Source organism: Crotalus tigris, unplaced genomic scaffold, assembly GCF_016545835.1.
Source record: "Crotalus tigris isolate CLP2741 ecotype Arizona unplaced genomic scaffold, ASM1654583v1 scf7180000018684.1183181, whole genome shotgun sequence".
Classification (NCBI taxonomy): Eukaryota; Metazoa; Chordata; class Lepidosauria; order Squamata; family Viperidae; genus Crotalus; species Crotalus tigris.
The window spans coordinates 290,035-305,365 of record NW_024097145.1 but is presented as its reverse complement, the minus strand read 5'-3'; the positions used below and the strand labels follow the sequence as shown (position 1 = coordinate 305,365).

The following is a 15,331-nucleotide window of genomic DNA, read 5'->3' as shown; positions in this document are numbered from 1 at the left end:
CTTTGGTTCTGACTGAAGTTCTGACGCAGCTTCTTGGGGGAGAAGAGAAACATTTTCCAAGAAGTAAAACCCAGAGAGCCCAGGTGCCTTTTGGAAAAAGCAGCTTCGGGACCACCAGGACCCGGATGGCGAGCGCGAGAAAAAGAGGAATGTCTCCCTGAGTTTTCGAATCGCTTTTCACCAAAGCGAGTGGGGGGAAGTGTTGGCAAAGCACGGAGGATTGAGGCCTGCTGCACACTGGCTCTTTGTGCAAAACGGGGCCTCGGGGGCAAGGAGACTATTTGTGCAGCTGGATGGTGTCAAATCTCCACTTTTATTTTTCTGCATTTGAACAACAACAACAAAAAAAAAACCCACCACCTTTTTGTGTTGGAAATAAAGGCCACTTTCACGCAGCCGCACACACCACCCCCTGGACAAAGCGTTCTCGCGTCCGGACTCGGGGGGTGCTTCCCTTCCGTGGGGAGAAGGGCAGGTTGGACGTGGCTCACTTGCTGGTTTTGGCTGCCGGTTCTCTCACCAAATTCAAGAGTTTGTCCAGTTTTGTGATTTCCACTTCGGGCCCTTTCTGGACCTCTTGACCCTTTTTCTCCTGCAAGGAGAGAAGCAGGAAGTTGTCAGCGTTTCTTTCCCCTTTTGCAAAGAAAACATGAGACCACGGTGCAAAACTGGAATCACAGTGCGTTTGTGTGTGTGTTTCTGTGTGTGTGTGTTGGTTGTTGGAGAGGGCTGAAGAGGAGGCACCCCAGTGAGGAGGACAAGACTGCTGTTTGTTCAGTGTGGTTCATCTGGTTAGGGAACTAACTATGAGGTTCGCTTTGCACAAGACTGCCAAGTGATAAATTGGGCTAGGTTGCCACAGTCGGTGAAACCACAATAAAGGATACACACAAACAAAAATGACAGCCAAAACTCTCCCAACCTCTAGGAATACCAATAGCCACACATTTAACAATACCAATAGCCACAGCTGTACTCTGCCAGGAATTATCCAGAACCAAAGAAGGATGAAAGAACCAATGTAATTTACAAAATCAGCTGCAACTGATTCTACTTGGGACAAACTTCATCTCGACTGAAAACCAGGATCCACGAACCCCGGCTGGCAGTCCCACGATCCCAAATCCTTATCTCGATCCACACTGACAACACCAGTTCAATTGGAGCAACACTAAAGTCATCGCCCGCGCTACTACCCGCCACGCTCGTGAGTTGATCGAAGCCTGGCACTCCACAAACAATTCCATCAACCAGCACATCGACCCACAAACAGCCTACGGACCCCTCAGGATCCAAACCAGCGATGGACCGATCCTCAACCATCCCATGCAAGCCCCCTTCACCCCCACTAACAGTTCCCCACCAGTGACCCTCCCCTGATGTGACTGCCCATCATAAGACCCTTACCTGACCCATCACAAGACCCCTCACAAGACCCTCACCTGACATGACCCACACCTGACCCATCACTAGATCTTCATCTGACCCATCACAAGACCCACACCTGACCCATCACAAAACCCTCATTTGATCCACACCTGACTCATCACAAGACCCATACCTGACCCATCACAAAACCCTCATTAGATCCACACCTGACCCATCACAAGACCCATCACTGACCACACAAAACTCTTACAAGCAGCAAAATGCTGACGTCCCCTAAACTCCACTGAAGACGTTATCTAATCTGGTAGCGAAATGTTCAGAAACCAACCCACCTTCTCCTTCACCCTCCTTCTCCACCTGAGCTAAAGCTATTGTTAATTGCGAAGTCGTGTCCGACCCATCGCGACCCCATGGACAACATTCCTCCAGGTCCTCCCGTCCTCCACCATCCTCTGGAGTCCATTTAAATTCACGCCTACTGCTTCAGTGACTCCATCCAGCCATCTCATTCTCTGTCGTCCCCTTCTTCTATTGCCCTCAATCTTTCCCAGCATTAGGCTCTTCTCCAGTGAATCCTTCCTTCTCATTAGGTGGCCAAAGTACTTGAGTTTCAACTTCAGGATCTGGCCTTCTAAAGAGCAGTCGGGGTTGATCTCTTCTAGGACTGACCGGTTTGAACGCCTTGCAGTCCAAGGGACTCGCAGGAGTCTTCTCCAGCACCAGAGTTCAAAGGCCTCAATTCTTTTGCGCTCAGCCTTTCTTATGGTCCAACTTTCACAGCCATACATTGTGACTGGGAAAGCCATGGCCTGGACTATACGTAAAGCTATTGCAAACCACAATAAAAGTTAAAACAAGTTCAGCTTCCCCCTCTTTCATTCCTACCTGCCCCCCCACCAGAAGCCACAGCATGTGGCTCCACATCAAGAGGGCTTGTTCACCCACACAAGAATCATCCACACAAATGGATGGAAACTAATCAAGGAGACAATAAACCTAGAACTAAGGAGGAATTTCCTGACAGTGAGAACAATTAACCAGGGGAATGGCTTGCCCTCAGAGGTTGTGGGTGCTCCATCATGGGAGATTTTAAAGAAATGATTGGACAACCATTTGTCTGAAATGGTATAGGGCAGGGGTAGGCAACCTTGGCTCTTTTAGGACTTGTGGACTTCAACTCCCAGAATTCCTGAGCCAGCTTGGCTCAGCTTGGAAACCTCTCCCTTTCCCCTCAGCAGGGCTGGCTCAGGAATTCTGGGAGTTGAAGTCCACGAGTCATAAAAGAGCCCAGGTTGCCTACCCCTGGTATAGGGTCTCCTGCCTGAGCAAGGGGTTGGACTAGAAGACCTCCCAGATCCCTTCCGACTATCTCATTCTGTTATTCTGAATCTCTCTGAAGGATGGGGACATCAGCTCCCTCCCCCCCTCCAAACCCTGCAGTTTCATGGCAAGGGGGCCTTTAACTACCTTCTGGAAGCTGAATAACTATTTTTAAACACCATTTTTGCTTTCTTCCGTTATACAAACAGGCAGCAGAAACCTGAGCCGGGGCCAGAGAATTGCTGGCTGTTGTACTCCAAATTGCAACGCCTGCAAAACTATACGTGGCCATGAGACAGCAGTGCTTTATTGGTTGTCGGGGGCAACTCGTGAAGCTACGTGGGGATCCAAGCCACCTCGGCTCCTGCCCTTTGCGAAACAGGCAGCCTGCCTGCTCCACGACTTGTTTAACTTGCAGAAGAGAAGCTAGTCAGGAGCTAACCATGGCTAACCATGTTGCTGATGCCAGCGATTTTCACTGCGGCAGCAGCTTGCAGCAAGCCAGACCAGGCTAGGCTAATCTTGGTTTGGGGCAGCCAAAGGATATGCTTGGTGCAGAAGACACCAAGGTGTGGAAAACGCCCATTTGCCCCAGGAAAGGGGTGAACTGCAGCACCCCCTTGGATGCAGAGACTGGAGGGAAGCTGCAGGCGGGTTTCGCGCCCTGCCTGACCCCTCTTTCTTCTCTGGCAAGGAGCTTGACTTCTGTAGTTCTGCCAGGAGAGTGGAGCTGCTGGGCTCCTTCGGGAATTGGGCAGAAACACACACAGGCAGGCGGCCTGCAGGGCATGGTCCAAAAAAAGTCCAAGATGGGGCCACCATGAAGTTCCACCTAGGTTTTATGTGCAAAGCAAGCCGAAGTCGCAAATCAGGTCAAAGCTGAAATACCGCTAGAAAGGAATATTTGTAGCTCTGAGCTGAACTGTGTTGCTCCTTGGTGCTCTCTGGGCTTGGTTGTTTTCTTGCAGTTGTTTCATGACCCAACTAGGGAACATCATCAGTGGTAGAAGGAAGGGGATTTACAGACAGCGGGAGGAGGAGGAGGAGGAGGAAGAAGAGGAGGAGGAGGAGGAGGACGACTGTGGAATCTTTGATGCTCTCTGAGCTTGATTGTTTTCTTGCAGACATTTCATGACCCAACTAGGCAACATCATCAGTGCTAGAAGGTGTGTGTGTGTGTATATATATATATATATATATATATATATATATATATATATATATATATATACACGCCGCTATGTATTTGGACAGGGTTTCTATTTTGCATCAAAGGCAATAATTTTTAAATGCACCGCCAGGCGTATAAATTAGAATGGTGAAAACTGATGCCCATCTGTGTCCCTTTGGCCTTCCTTCTTGGGGACACGTTCTCTTTCATTGCCATTGGCTCAGCCGGGAGAATTTTTCAAAGACCTGCCTGCCAACTTTGCTCGGGGAGCTTTGGAGCTAACTCAAGGGGCGCTTAACTCGGCGTTGTACCCTTAGAGCAGGGGTCTTCAAACTGGGCCACTTTAAGACTTGTGGACTGCCATGATATAAAAAAAAGAGGTTGAGACTCTAGAAAGAGTGCAGAGAAGAGCAACAAAGATGATCAGGGGACTGGAGGCTAAAAGATACAAGGAACTGTTGCTGGAATTGGGTATGTTTAGTTCAGTGATGGCGAACCTTTTAGAGACCAAGTGCCCAAACTGCAACCCAAAACCCACTTATGCATCGTCGGGTGCCGGGTGGGTGTGGCCCATTGGGTGGGCATGGCTGCGGTGGTAACTGCAAACTGGGTGGGATTAAAAAGTTCGATCAATCAATTCCAATTTTGCAAGATCTTTTTTTTTCCCGCGAGAAGTTGAAATTGACTGATTGAACCTTTTTTTTTTTTTTGTACACGGCGGCGGAGGCCTAAAGCGAAAAGGTTTTATAAAACCCAGCTGAAGGCCTAGGACTGGGGCGAGGGCACGTGTACTCACAGATAGGGCTCTGAGTGCCACCTCTGGCACCCGTGCCATAGGTTCGCCACCACTAGTCTAGTTTAATGAAGAGAAGGATGAGGGGGGACATGATAGAAGTGTTCCAATATCGCAGGGACTGCCCACAAAGAAGAGGGAGTCAAGCTATTCTCCAAAGCACCTGGAGGCAAGACAAGAAGCAACGGATGGAAACTAACCAAAGAGAGAAGCAACCTGGAACTAAGGAGAAACTTCCTGACAGTGAGAACAATTAACCAGTGGAACTGCTTCCCTCCAGAAGTTGTGGGTGCTCCTTTGCTGAAATTATCCCCAAAGTGCTTTTTTTTCATGAGGCAACCAGAGTTTGTTTTTCTTTGAAGATATTTCATTTCTTATCCAAGAAGCTTTTTCAGCTCTGACTGGATGGTGGGGGAATGGAAGGATTTATATCCCTTGCAGACAGCTGGTCATTTGCATTCTTTTGGAGAGTTGTTAATGCTACCTGGAGGCTTATCTGTATCCTCAAGGTCACCTGAGTGGTGCAAATGGATGTAGAGCCTTCTTGGAACTGTTGAAAGGATGGTGTTGTAGAAAGAGGGGGAGGGATACAACATCGTCTATCTCCAGTCTACAACACAGTCCTTTCAGACACTACTACCTCGTCGTCGTCCTCCTCCTCTTCCACCCTCCTCCCTCCTTTCTCTTTCACTGTCTTCCTCCTCCTCCTCTTCCTCTCCTCCTCCTCCTCTTCCACCCTCCACCCTCCTCCCTCCTTTCTCTTTCACTGTCTTCCTCCTCCTCCTCTCCTCCTCCTCCTTCTTCCTCCTCCTTTCTCTTTCTCTTCTTCCCTTTCTGTCTTCTTCTTCCTCATCCTCTTCCTTTTTCTTTCCTTTTCTCTTTCTCTCTTCCTCTTCCTCCTCCTCCATCTGCCATCTTCCTTCCCTCTTCCTCCTACCAAGCCATATCCAACGGTCAGTTTTTGAAATTCAACAGCCAGAAACTGCATTCAGCACCGTCTGAGAGAGGAGAGTAATTCTCCCCTTTTGCCATCCATTTTTTTTTTCTTTTTCCATATTTGCAACGTTCCATCCCGAGGGCACCCCGTTCGGGGGGGGGGGGAATGTGCTACTCTGATTTACCGGAGCGTATAATTTAATTCCACGTCACTGAAGAGGAGGTGCAGAGACAACAAGGAAACCTTTAATTATTATTTTTTTCCTGTTGAAATGGTTCCATTCCAGAGAGCTCGCCTGTGTGTGTGCAGCGTGTTTCTCACCTGCGTGGTGAGAAGTGCAGAGGGAAGGGAAAATCTGGCACCACCAAGATTCCAGGTGGGAAACATTCTTCAGTTCTGGGTTCAGGCCGCAGGCTATCCTTAAATTAATGGGTGGTTCTCAGTTTCACTGGCGTTCCCAGAAGGAAATGACCTCAGCATTGGTTGCAAAGGTCTTTTTTTTTTATTAAAAGTTTTTTATTTTTTCCATATAAACATTATATAAAAAAAAGAAAGTACAATACAATTTTGAAATAAAATAAATTCATAACCATTGGTACGACCTGCCCACTCCCCCCCCCCCGGCCGCGTCCACCCTCTCTTAAAACATTCCCTACTTCCCTCCTCTTTCTCACCTCCCATCCTACTCTCTTCCCCTCCCCCTCCTCTCTACACTTGCTCACCTCTCATCCCTATCAAACCCATGACCGCAGCATAAGGGGAGTGCCCAGGCCGCTCCCCTATAAGCAACCATTATCTATATTACACTTACCCCGACACACACATTTCCTCCCTCCCACCCCCAACCCCCCTCCCTTCACTTCCCAGAGCAGAATACAGGGTTAATAATAATAAAAAAATTATAATAATAAGAAAAAAGAAAAGAAAAAGAAAAAAAGAAAAAAGAAAATATCATACTTAACCTTTAACTCCAATAACCTATAAGACAATTCTCTATAATATTTACTATAATATTCATTCATAAAATAAATGAAACTTTTTAGTTCCATACTTTTTTTGAATATAATCTATCATCTTCTCCATACAGTAATATATCTTTCTTGTGTATGATCCTTTAAATAAGCAGAAATTTTGGTTGCAAAGGTCTTGAATGCTGAAAGGTGGGGTTATTCTTTGGGGTTTGGTGAATACAGCCTGTGAGTAAAACCATCTGCCTCCATCAGAGACCTTATCGACAGTAGAGCTGCATATCATATCATCTCTGCCTGTAACCCTTTGCAGGTGTTTCCCCCCCAGGCCTCACAGTTATATGCTTTCTGCAGAAAGTCAGTTTAGAAGAAAAAAAAACCAGGTTCCTGGGAGCAGTTCCACCACCAGGCAAACAAACGGGGAACATGGTTTCTAGAATGTAAAAGATGATTAGGGGACTGGAGGCTTAAACATACGAAGAACGGTTGCAAGAATTAGGTATGTCTAGTCTAGCAAAGAGAAGAACTGGGGGTAACATGGTAGCAATTTTCCGATATTTGAGGGGCTACCACAAAGAAGAGGGGGTCAACTTATTCTCCAAAGCACCAGAAGGCAAGACAAGAAGCAAAGGATGGAAACTCAACAAGGAGAGAAGCAAGCTAGAAATAAGGAGAACGGTGAGGATAACTAACCAGTGGAACAGCTTGCCTCCAGGAGTTCGGGGTGCTCCATCACTGGAGGTTTTTAAGAAGAGACTGGATGTCCATTTGTCAGAAATGATATACGGTCTCCTGCTTGAGCAGGGGGTTGGACTAGAAGACCTCCATGGTCCCTTCCGACTCTTGTTATTCTGTTAAGGTGTGAGATGAACGGAGGTTTCTCTGCAGCCAATCGTCTCCAAGGCCGAGAGCTTCATGAACGAATGAACTGCTGTAATGAAATGCCAAAAGGAGAGGCTCTCCATCCTCGGAATTCAAGACAAAATGGCCAGCATCCTGTGATGTGCTTTCGACTGCAATCAAGGAAAGGCAGAGAATTCTTGAGTCCTGATTACTAGAAGGATTTGCATTGTGTTGTCTTCTGGGCAACAACTGCAGGAGGGATGCTCGTATCAGCAGGGAGCCCGCCCTCCAGCTTTCCAAGATATTTCGAAAAAGGTCGATGGCTTCCTAAGCTACCTCAAGAGAGAGAAAGCATCAGGATCATGAGAAGTGATACAACCAGTTTGGGCTGCCATGATATAAAAAAGATGTTGAGACTCTAGAAAGAGTGCAGAGAAGAGCAACAAAGATGATCAGGGGACTAGAGGCTAAAACATATAAAGAACAGTTGCAGGAATTGGGTATGTTTAGTTTAACGAAGAGAAGGACGAGGGGGGACATGATAGCAACCTTCCAATATCTCAGGGTCTGCCCCAAAGAAGAGGGAGTCAAGCTATTCTCCAAAGCATCTGAAGGCAGGACAAGAAGCAAACTAATCAAGGAGAGGAGCAATCAAAAACTAAGGAGAAATTTCCTGATAGTGAGTACAATTAACCAGTGGAACAACCTGCCTCCAGAAGTTGTGAATGCTCCAAGACAGGAAATTTTCAAGAAGAGATTGGACAATCATTTGTCTGAAATGGTATGAGCAGGGGGTTGGACTAGAAGATCTTCAAAGTCCCTTCTAACAAAGTCCCGTCAGCTAAAGTGGCCTGCAGTACTCCACTCTAACTGCTGCGCCACCTCGGCCAAGGTCTTCTTGATCTTCTAGCTGGGGCTCCATTGGCATTTCTACAGAGCTGGTTTCTGCTTGGGGGAGGGAGACCTGGGGCTATTAAGAAAAACTGGGCATGCTTTTCTTTCTCTTTAAGATCCTTTGAGGAAATATATTTTCCTGCCCTTTTAATATTTCCTTCTCTGGGGGGCTGATTTCCCACACAGTCTTCCTATATTTGAGGGGTTGCCACAAAGAAGGGAGGGGGTTCAATACTCTATTCTCCAAAGCACCGGAAGGCAAGACAAGAATCAACGGATGGAAACTAATCAAGGAGAGAAGCAACCTGAAGTTATGGAGAAACCTCCCAACAGTGGAAACAATTAACCAGCGGAATGGCTTGCCTTCAGAAGCTGTGGATGCTCCATCACTGGAGGTTTTTAAGAAGAGGCTGGACAGCCATTTACCTAAAATGGTACAGGGTCTCCTGTATGAGCAGGGGGTCCCTTGCAGCTCTATTTTGATTAGTTGATTGGTTGATTGAGATGCATGTAATGAACCACCGAGTGAATCGGCAATCCCATTAAGATGCAGGCTGTAATCCAGCCTCTGCTTTTCATCCGCCTTAATGGAGCAGCTATTAAACATCTGGGGCCACTTATTTGTTCCAGTGGGGGTTTGGCAGCCAAGAGGGCGGACCGGATTTCTGAGGCTTGGATGAGAACACACACGTACAACAGACACATGGACACAGAGTCCCAACTGCTTTCTTCTCATCCTTTCCTAAGGATCTGTTTCTTAGCACGGACAGAGGAGAGCGTGACCGAGTCTGGGATTCTCTGGATGATTGGAAAGGCTCTTTTAACTTAGGGCTGCCAAACTGTGAATCCCAAAATTGCTTTTTTTTCCTGGCACGTCTGAACGAGGGGCAGGTGGGGAAATGCTGGGCTGATCACTCAGCTCAGGCCCTGATCCTCTAGTTCGTCCGTCTGTCCATCTGTCCACCATTCTCTTTCTCATTTTTTCTCTCTCTCATTCTTTCTTTCTCTTTCTGTTTCTCTTTCTTCCTGTTTTTCTCTCTCTTTCATTCTCTCTTTCATATTCTTTCCACTGTTTATTTATTTATTTATTATTTATGAGACTTATATACCGCTTTAAGTGCAAGCACTCTCTAAGCGGTGTACACCAGTAAGCAATGTATATATATATATTTACATTGCCCCCAACAATCTGGGTCCTCATTTTACCTACCTCGGAAGGATGGAAGGCTGAGTCAACCTTGAGCCGGTGAGATTTGAACCGCTGACCTGCTGAACACAGTCAGCTAAAGTGGCCTGCAGTACTGCACTCTAACTGCTGCGCCACCTCGGCTCAGTCTCTTTCTCCCTGTTCTCTCTCTCTCTCTCTCATTCTCTTTCATGTTCTTTCTCTCCTCTCTGTTTCTCATTCTTCCTCATTCTCTCTGTCATTCTCCCTCTCCTTCGCATTCTTTCTGTCTCTCTTTCCTTTTTCTCATTCTTTCTTGTTCTATCTCTCTGTTTCTCATCCTTTTGCTGTCATTCTCTGGTTCTCTCTCTTTCTCCCTTTTGTTGTCTCTTTCTTGTTTTCTCTCTCTTTCTCTCTTTCACATTCTTTCTCTTTCTCTCTTTCTCTCATTATGAAAACCACCCCCAACTCCTGCTATATATTTGATGTGTAATATTTCTGTCCTACCTTTGTCCCAAGAGCCCAGGCCAGTCTGTGTAGTGTTCCCTCTTCCCTTATTTCCCTCCAAGCAACTCCCCACCCAAGCTTGGACTGAAAGACCCCCTCCCCCCAATTGTTTTAGAACCAGGGTCCCTCCCCTCCCAGGCCTTCATGTCCCCCACAATGACCCTTCCATGACCAGTCCTTGTGGAAATATAATTATAAAGAAGGTATTTTTTTTTTTAAAACCATATGTGGTAGACTTGTGATAAAGTCAGGAACTGCTGGGCCCAATTCAGAAGATCTTCAAAACAAATGTACAAGTGAAACCAGAGGTTTTTCTTTTAGGACTGCTGGATTAAAAAAAAAAAAAGGATCTTTCTTATTATGTATGCTGATGGCAGCGAGACTTTTTTTTTTTTTTTTTTTTGCCAAAAATGGGAAAGTATGTCAATTCCCACAGTGGAAGAACAGATGGAAAAAGTGATGGAGCTGGCAGAGAGGGCAAAATTAACCGTTTTAATGAAGGAAAAGAAACCCTATACCATTTCAGACAAATGGCTGTCCAGTCTCTTCTTAAAAACTTCCAGTGTTGGAGCATTCACTGCTTCTGGAGGCAGGTTGTTCCACTGGTTAATTGTTCTCACTGTCAGGAAGTTTCTCCTTAGTTCTAGGTTGCTTCTCTCCTTGGTTAGTTTCCATCCGTTGCTTGAGGAGGAGGAGGAGGAGGAGGACTGTGGGGTCCTTGGTGCTCTCTGCACTGGGTTGTTTTCTTGCAGACGTTTCATGACCCAACTAGGTAACATCATCAGTGCTGGAAGGCAAGGGGGATTGTGGAGAGCAGGAGGAGGAGGAGGAGGTGGTGGAGGACTGTGGGGTCCTTGGTGCTCTCTGCGCTGGGTTGTTTTCTTGCAGACGTTTCATGACCCAACTATATGGAGGGAAGTGTGTAGTGGGGTGCCCCAGGGCTCTGTTCTGGGCCCAGTACTCTCCAACATCTTCATCAACGATTTGGATGAAGGGATAGATGGGGAACTCATCAAATTTGCAGACGACACCAAGCTGGCAGGAATAGCCAACACTCCAGAAGACAGGCTTAAGATACAGAAGGATCCGGACAGACTTGAACACTGGGCACTAACTAACAAAATGAAATTCAATGGTGAAAAAAGCAAGGTTCTACATTTAGGCAAGAAAAACCAAATGCACAAGTACAGCATAGGTGGCACCATGCTCAATAGTAGTAACTGTGAGAGGGACCTCGGAGTCCTAGTAGACAATCACCTAAATATGAGCCAGCAGTGTGCTGCAGCTGCCAAAAAGGCCAACACAGTGCTAGGCTGCATTAACAGAGGGATAGAATCAAGATCACGTGAAGTATTAATACCACTCTTCAATGCCTTGGTAAGGCCACACTTGGAATACTGCATCCAGTTTTGGTCACCACGATGCAAAAAAGATGCTGAGACTCTAGAAAGAGTACAGAGAAGAGCAACAAAGATGATTAGGGGACTGGAGGCTAAAACATATAAGGAACGGTTGCTAGAATTGGGTATGTCTAGTTTAACGAAGAGAAGGACAAGGGGGGACATGAAAGCAGTGTTCCAATATCTCAGGGGCTGCCATAAAGAAGAGGGAATTAAGCTATTTTCCAAAGCACCTGAAGGCAGGACAAGAAGCAACGGGTGGAAACTAATCAAGGAGAGAAGCAACCTAGAACTAAGGAGAAACTTCCTGACAGTGAGAACAATTAATCAGTGGAACAGCTTGCCTCCAGAAGCAGTAAATGCTCCAACACTGGAAGTTTTTAAGAAGAGACTGGACAGCCACTTGTCCGAAATGGTGTAGGGTTTCCTGCCCGAGCAGGGGGTTGGACTAGATGACCTCCAAGATCCCTTCCAACTTTACTAATATGAACATATGAACAATATGAACATAGGTAACATCATCAGTGCTGGAAGGCAAGGGGGTTTGTGGAGAGGAGGAGGAGGAGGAGGAGGAGGAGGTGGAGGACTGTGGGGTCCTTGGTGCTCTCTGCGCTGGGTTGTTTTCTTGCAGAAATTTCATGACCCAACTAGGTAACATCATCAGTGCTGGAAGGCAAGGGGGTTTGTGGAGAGCAGGAGGAGGAGGAGGAGGAGGAGGAGAAGGAGGAGGAGGAGGAGGAGGTGGAGGACTGTGGGGTCCTTGGTGCTCTCTGCGCTGGGTTGTTTTCTTGCAGAAATTTCATGACCCAACTAGGTAACATCATCAGTGCTGGAAGGCAAGGGGGATTGTGGAGGGGAGGAGGAGGACGACTGTGGGGTCCTTAGTGCTCTCTGCGCTGGGTTGTTTTCTTGCAGAAGTTTCATGACCCAACAAGGTAACATCTTCACTGCTAGAAGGGAGTGGGGTTTGCTCACTTACATTCAAGTGGTTTAAAACCTCCTTAATTGCACAGCACATGGACAGACTTCACCATAGTTTCAACTGGGAAACTTGTGAGCATCCTAGACCAGTGATGGCGAACCTTTTAGAGATCGAGTACCCAAAAACTGGCTCCACCCCCACTCCATCCCCTTGCCCTGCCCCACCTGCTCACAGGGCCACTCACCGCCTCCAGGGCCTGCCACAGATCGCCCAGGCAGCCCAGCAGTACTATGGCAGCCACACCCTCTGCCCGCACCCTGCAGCATCAACTGCATGATGGGGCGTGACAGCAGAGTCTTGTCTACGCTGCCTGGCTGCCATGTCCTTGGTTGCGCTGCTCCCTGTGGGACACGCTCGGGGGCGACTCTCCTTCAGGGGGGCTGCTGGAGAGGAGGGGGTCACGGGGGAGGCAAGGCTGGGGCAACGGTATGTTGCCTCTGGCACCCGTGCCATAGGTTCGCCACCACTGTCCTAGACCAAGCTAAATCTAAAAATGCTAGAGAATTCCTGGAAGCCTAGCAGTCAGACAAATCGGCCATCAACAGGCACACTGAAATAAAGAACATCTACACTCCATTCAAAGCAGATAATCAGAAATCTAAAATGCCAGAAAAAATTTCTTCCTAGTAATTAACACCCAGATAAGCAGAGGATTAACACCACATTTCTGAGTAGCGTAATACCCCTTTTTAATTTCCTAAAAGCCCCCCCCCCCGATTGTTCTCCAAGTAAAGGCAAAGTCCCCAACGCCCCCTCTCGCCGACGGCTTGGAAGGGCCAGCAAAACAAATACAACGGCAAGAACATTATGCACCCCAGAGCACAATTTTGGGGGTCAGGATGGCTAATGGCATTAAATTCTCCCCTGGTGGGTTTTTCAGGTAAATCCTCAATTTACGACCACAATTGTACCTCTACATTTCCATTGCTAAGCGAGACATTTGTTAAGTCAGTTTGGCCCCATTTTACGACCACTCTCGCCCGGTTGTTAAGGGTATCACTGTAAAGTTGTAAAGTTAGGCATATGGTCGTTAAGAAAGAGTGCAGAGAAGAGCAACAAAGATGATTAGGGGACTGGAGGCTAAAGCATATAAGGAATGGTTGCTGGAATTGGGTATGTCTAATTTAACGAAGAAAAGAAATAGGAGGGACATGATAGCAGTCTTCCAATATCTCAGGGGCTGCCCCAAAGAAGAGGGAGTCAAGCTATTCTCCAAAGCGCCTGAAGGCAGGACAAGAAGCAACGGATGGAAACTAATCAAGGAGAGAAGCAACCTAGAACTAAGGAGAAACTTCCTGACAGTTAGAACAATTAACCAGTGGAACAACCTGCCTCCAGAAGTGGTGAATGCTCCAACACTGGAAGTTTTTAAGAAGAGACTGGACAGCCATTTGTCCGAAATGGTATAGGATTTCCTGCCTGAGCAGGGGGTTGGACTAGACGACCTCCAATGTCCCTTCCAACTTTATTATTATTATTATGGATCATCGTACAGTCAGCCAGATGTTCAGACCGGATTTGGCATTTTGTCTACCTATTGAGTCCTTACCCAGGACCTGGGATAGGCAGATGTGGATGTTGTTGTTGTTGTTGTTGTTGTTGTTGTTGTTATTATTATTATTATTATTATTATTATTATTATTATTATTATTATTATGTGAATCTGGCTTCCCCACTGATTTTGCTGGTCAGAAAGTCACAAAAGGGAATCACCTGACCCCCCAGGACACTGCAGCTATCATAAATGTGAGTCAGTTGTCAAGCATCGGAATGTAAATTACATGACCATGGGGATGCTGAAGAAGTCATAAGTGTGAAAAAGGGCGCTTAGTCACTTTTTTTTTCAGTGCAGTTGTTCCTTTGAACGGTTACTAAATAAACCGTCTTAAGTCGAGGATCAGCTGTACTGGGTCTGTGCAAGGTGCTAGATAAACGCGATAGGGATCGTCGGAGGTGAGATGGGTCAGACATGGCAGCCTGCATCCGAATCGGGACTGAGGGCGTCCGGCTGTCTACAGGCCCCCCGGGAGCAAAAGAGGCGGTGCTTCACCTGTGGAAAAGCGGCCGTATCCTCAGGTGCGCCAGGCTGAGCTGAGTGGCATTAATGTTTGCATTAACTCACTTCTGCAGTAAACAGGAAGAGGTGCAAAGAGGTGATCCTCCTCCCCTTCTGCCATCTCTCAGTGCAGCACTTCGTCCAGATTGGCCGTAGGGCAGGCTCTGCAAACTGTATGATCGGATTTATTATCTCGGAGTGCCATCCTGCCAAACACCCCCCACCCACCCCCCGCCGCCATCTGCTTTGGGCCTTGCTGGTGCTGTATATATTTAATCAGGTTAAGCTGCCTAAGCCCACAACTTCCCTTCACAAATGCCATCTGACAATTTGGATCCAGGAAGGGTAGAAGCAGATGCCCGGGTAACGCCTTGCTCTGGATTAGAGGCTTTGGAATTGGGAAAAAGAGGGGGAAACTGGGTTAATTAAGCTTAAGACATCCACTGCTGTCCTTTCCCAGTCTTGGGATTGTCCTGGATGACACTAGAATGCTTTATTCGGATAGACTAGAATACTTTACAGGTCATCCTGGAATTACAGCAATTTGTTTAGTGACCATTCCAAGTTACAACAGCACTGGGGAAAAAAATGACTTAACATCGTTTATCACACTTATGACCATTGCAGTATCCCCCAGGGTCACGTGATCAAAATGCGGACCCCTGGCAACTGACTCGTATTTATGACGGTTGTAGTGTCCCGGGGTCAGGTGATCCCTTTTTGCAATCCATTGGCCAGCAAAACTTCCTGACAGTTAGAACAATTAACCAGTGGAACAACCTGCCTCCAGAAGCTGTGAATGCCTCAACACTGGAAGTTTTTAGGAAAAGACTGGACAGCCATTTGTCCGAAATGGTGCAGGGTTCCTGCCTGAGCAGGGGGTTGGACTAGATGACCTCCAAGGTC

At 47.0% G+C, this 15,331-nt stretch overlaps 1 protein-coding gene across 1 annotated transcript in view; it reads right to left on the bottom strand.

Moving 5' to 3' along the window:
• Positions 1–294: 294 nt before the first annotated feature.
• DNAI1 (dynein axonemal intermediate chain 1) overlaps positions 295–15,331 on the bottom strand; it is a 205,599-nt gene continuing 190,562 nt past the window's right edge. Inside the window, exon 20 of the mRNA XM_039355382.1 lies at positions 295–592. Coding sequence (XP_039211316.1) covers positions 488–592 — 105 coding nt within the window. The 3' untranslated portion in view covers positions 295–487. The remainder of the gene's footprint in view (positions 593–15,331) is intronic.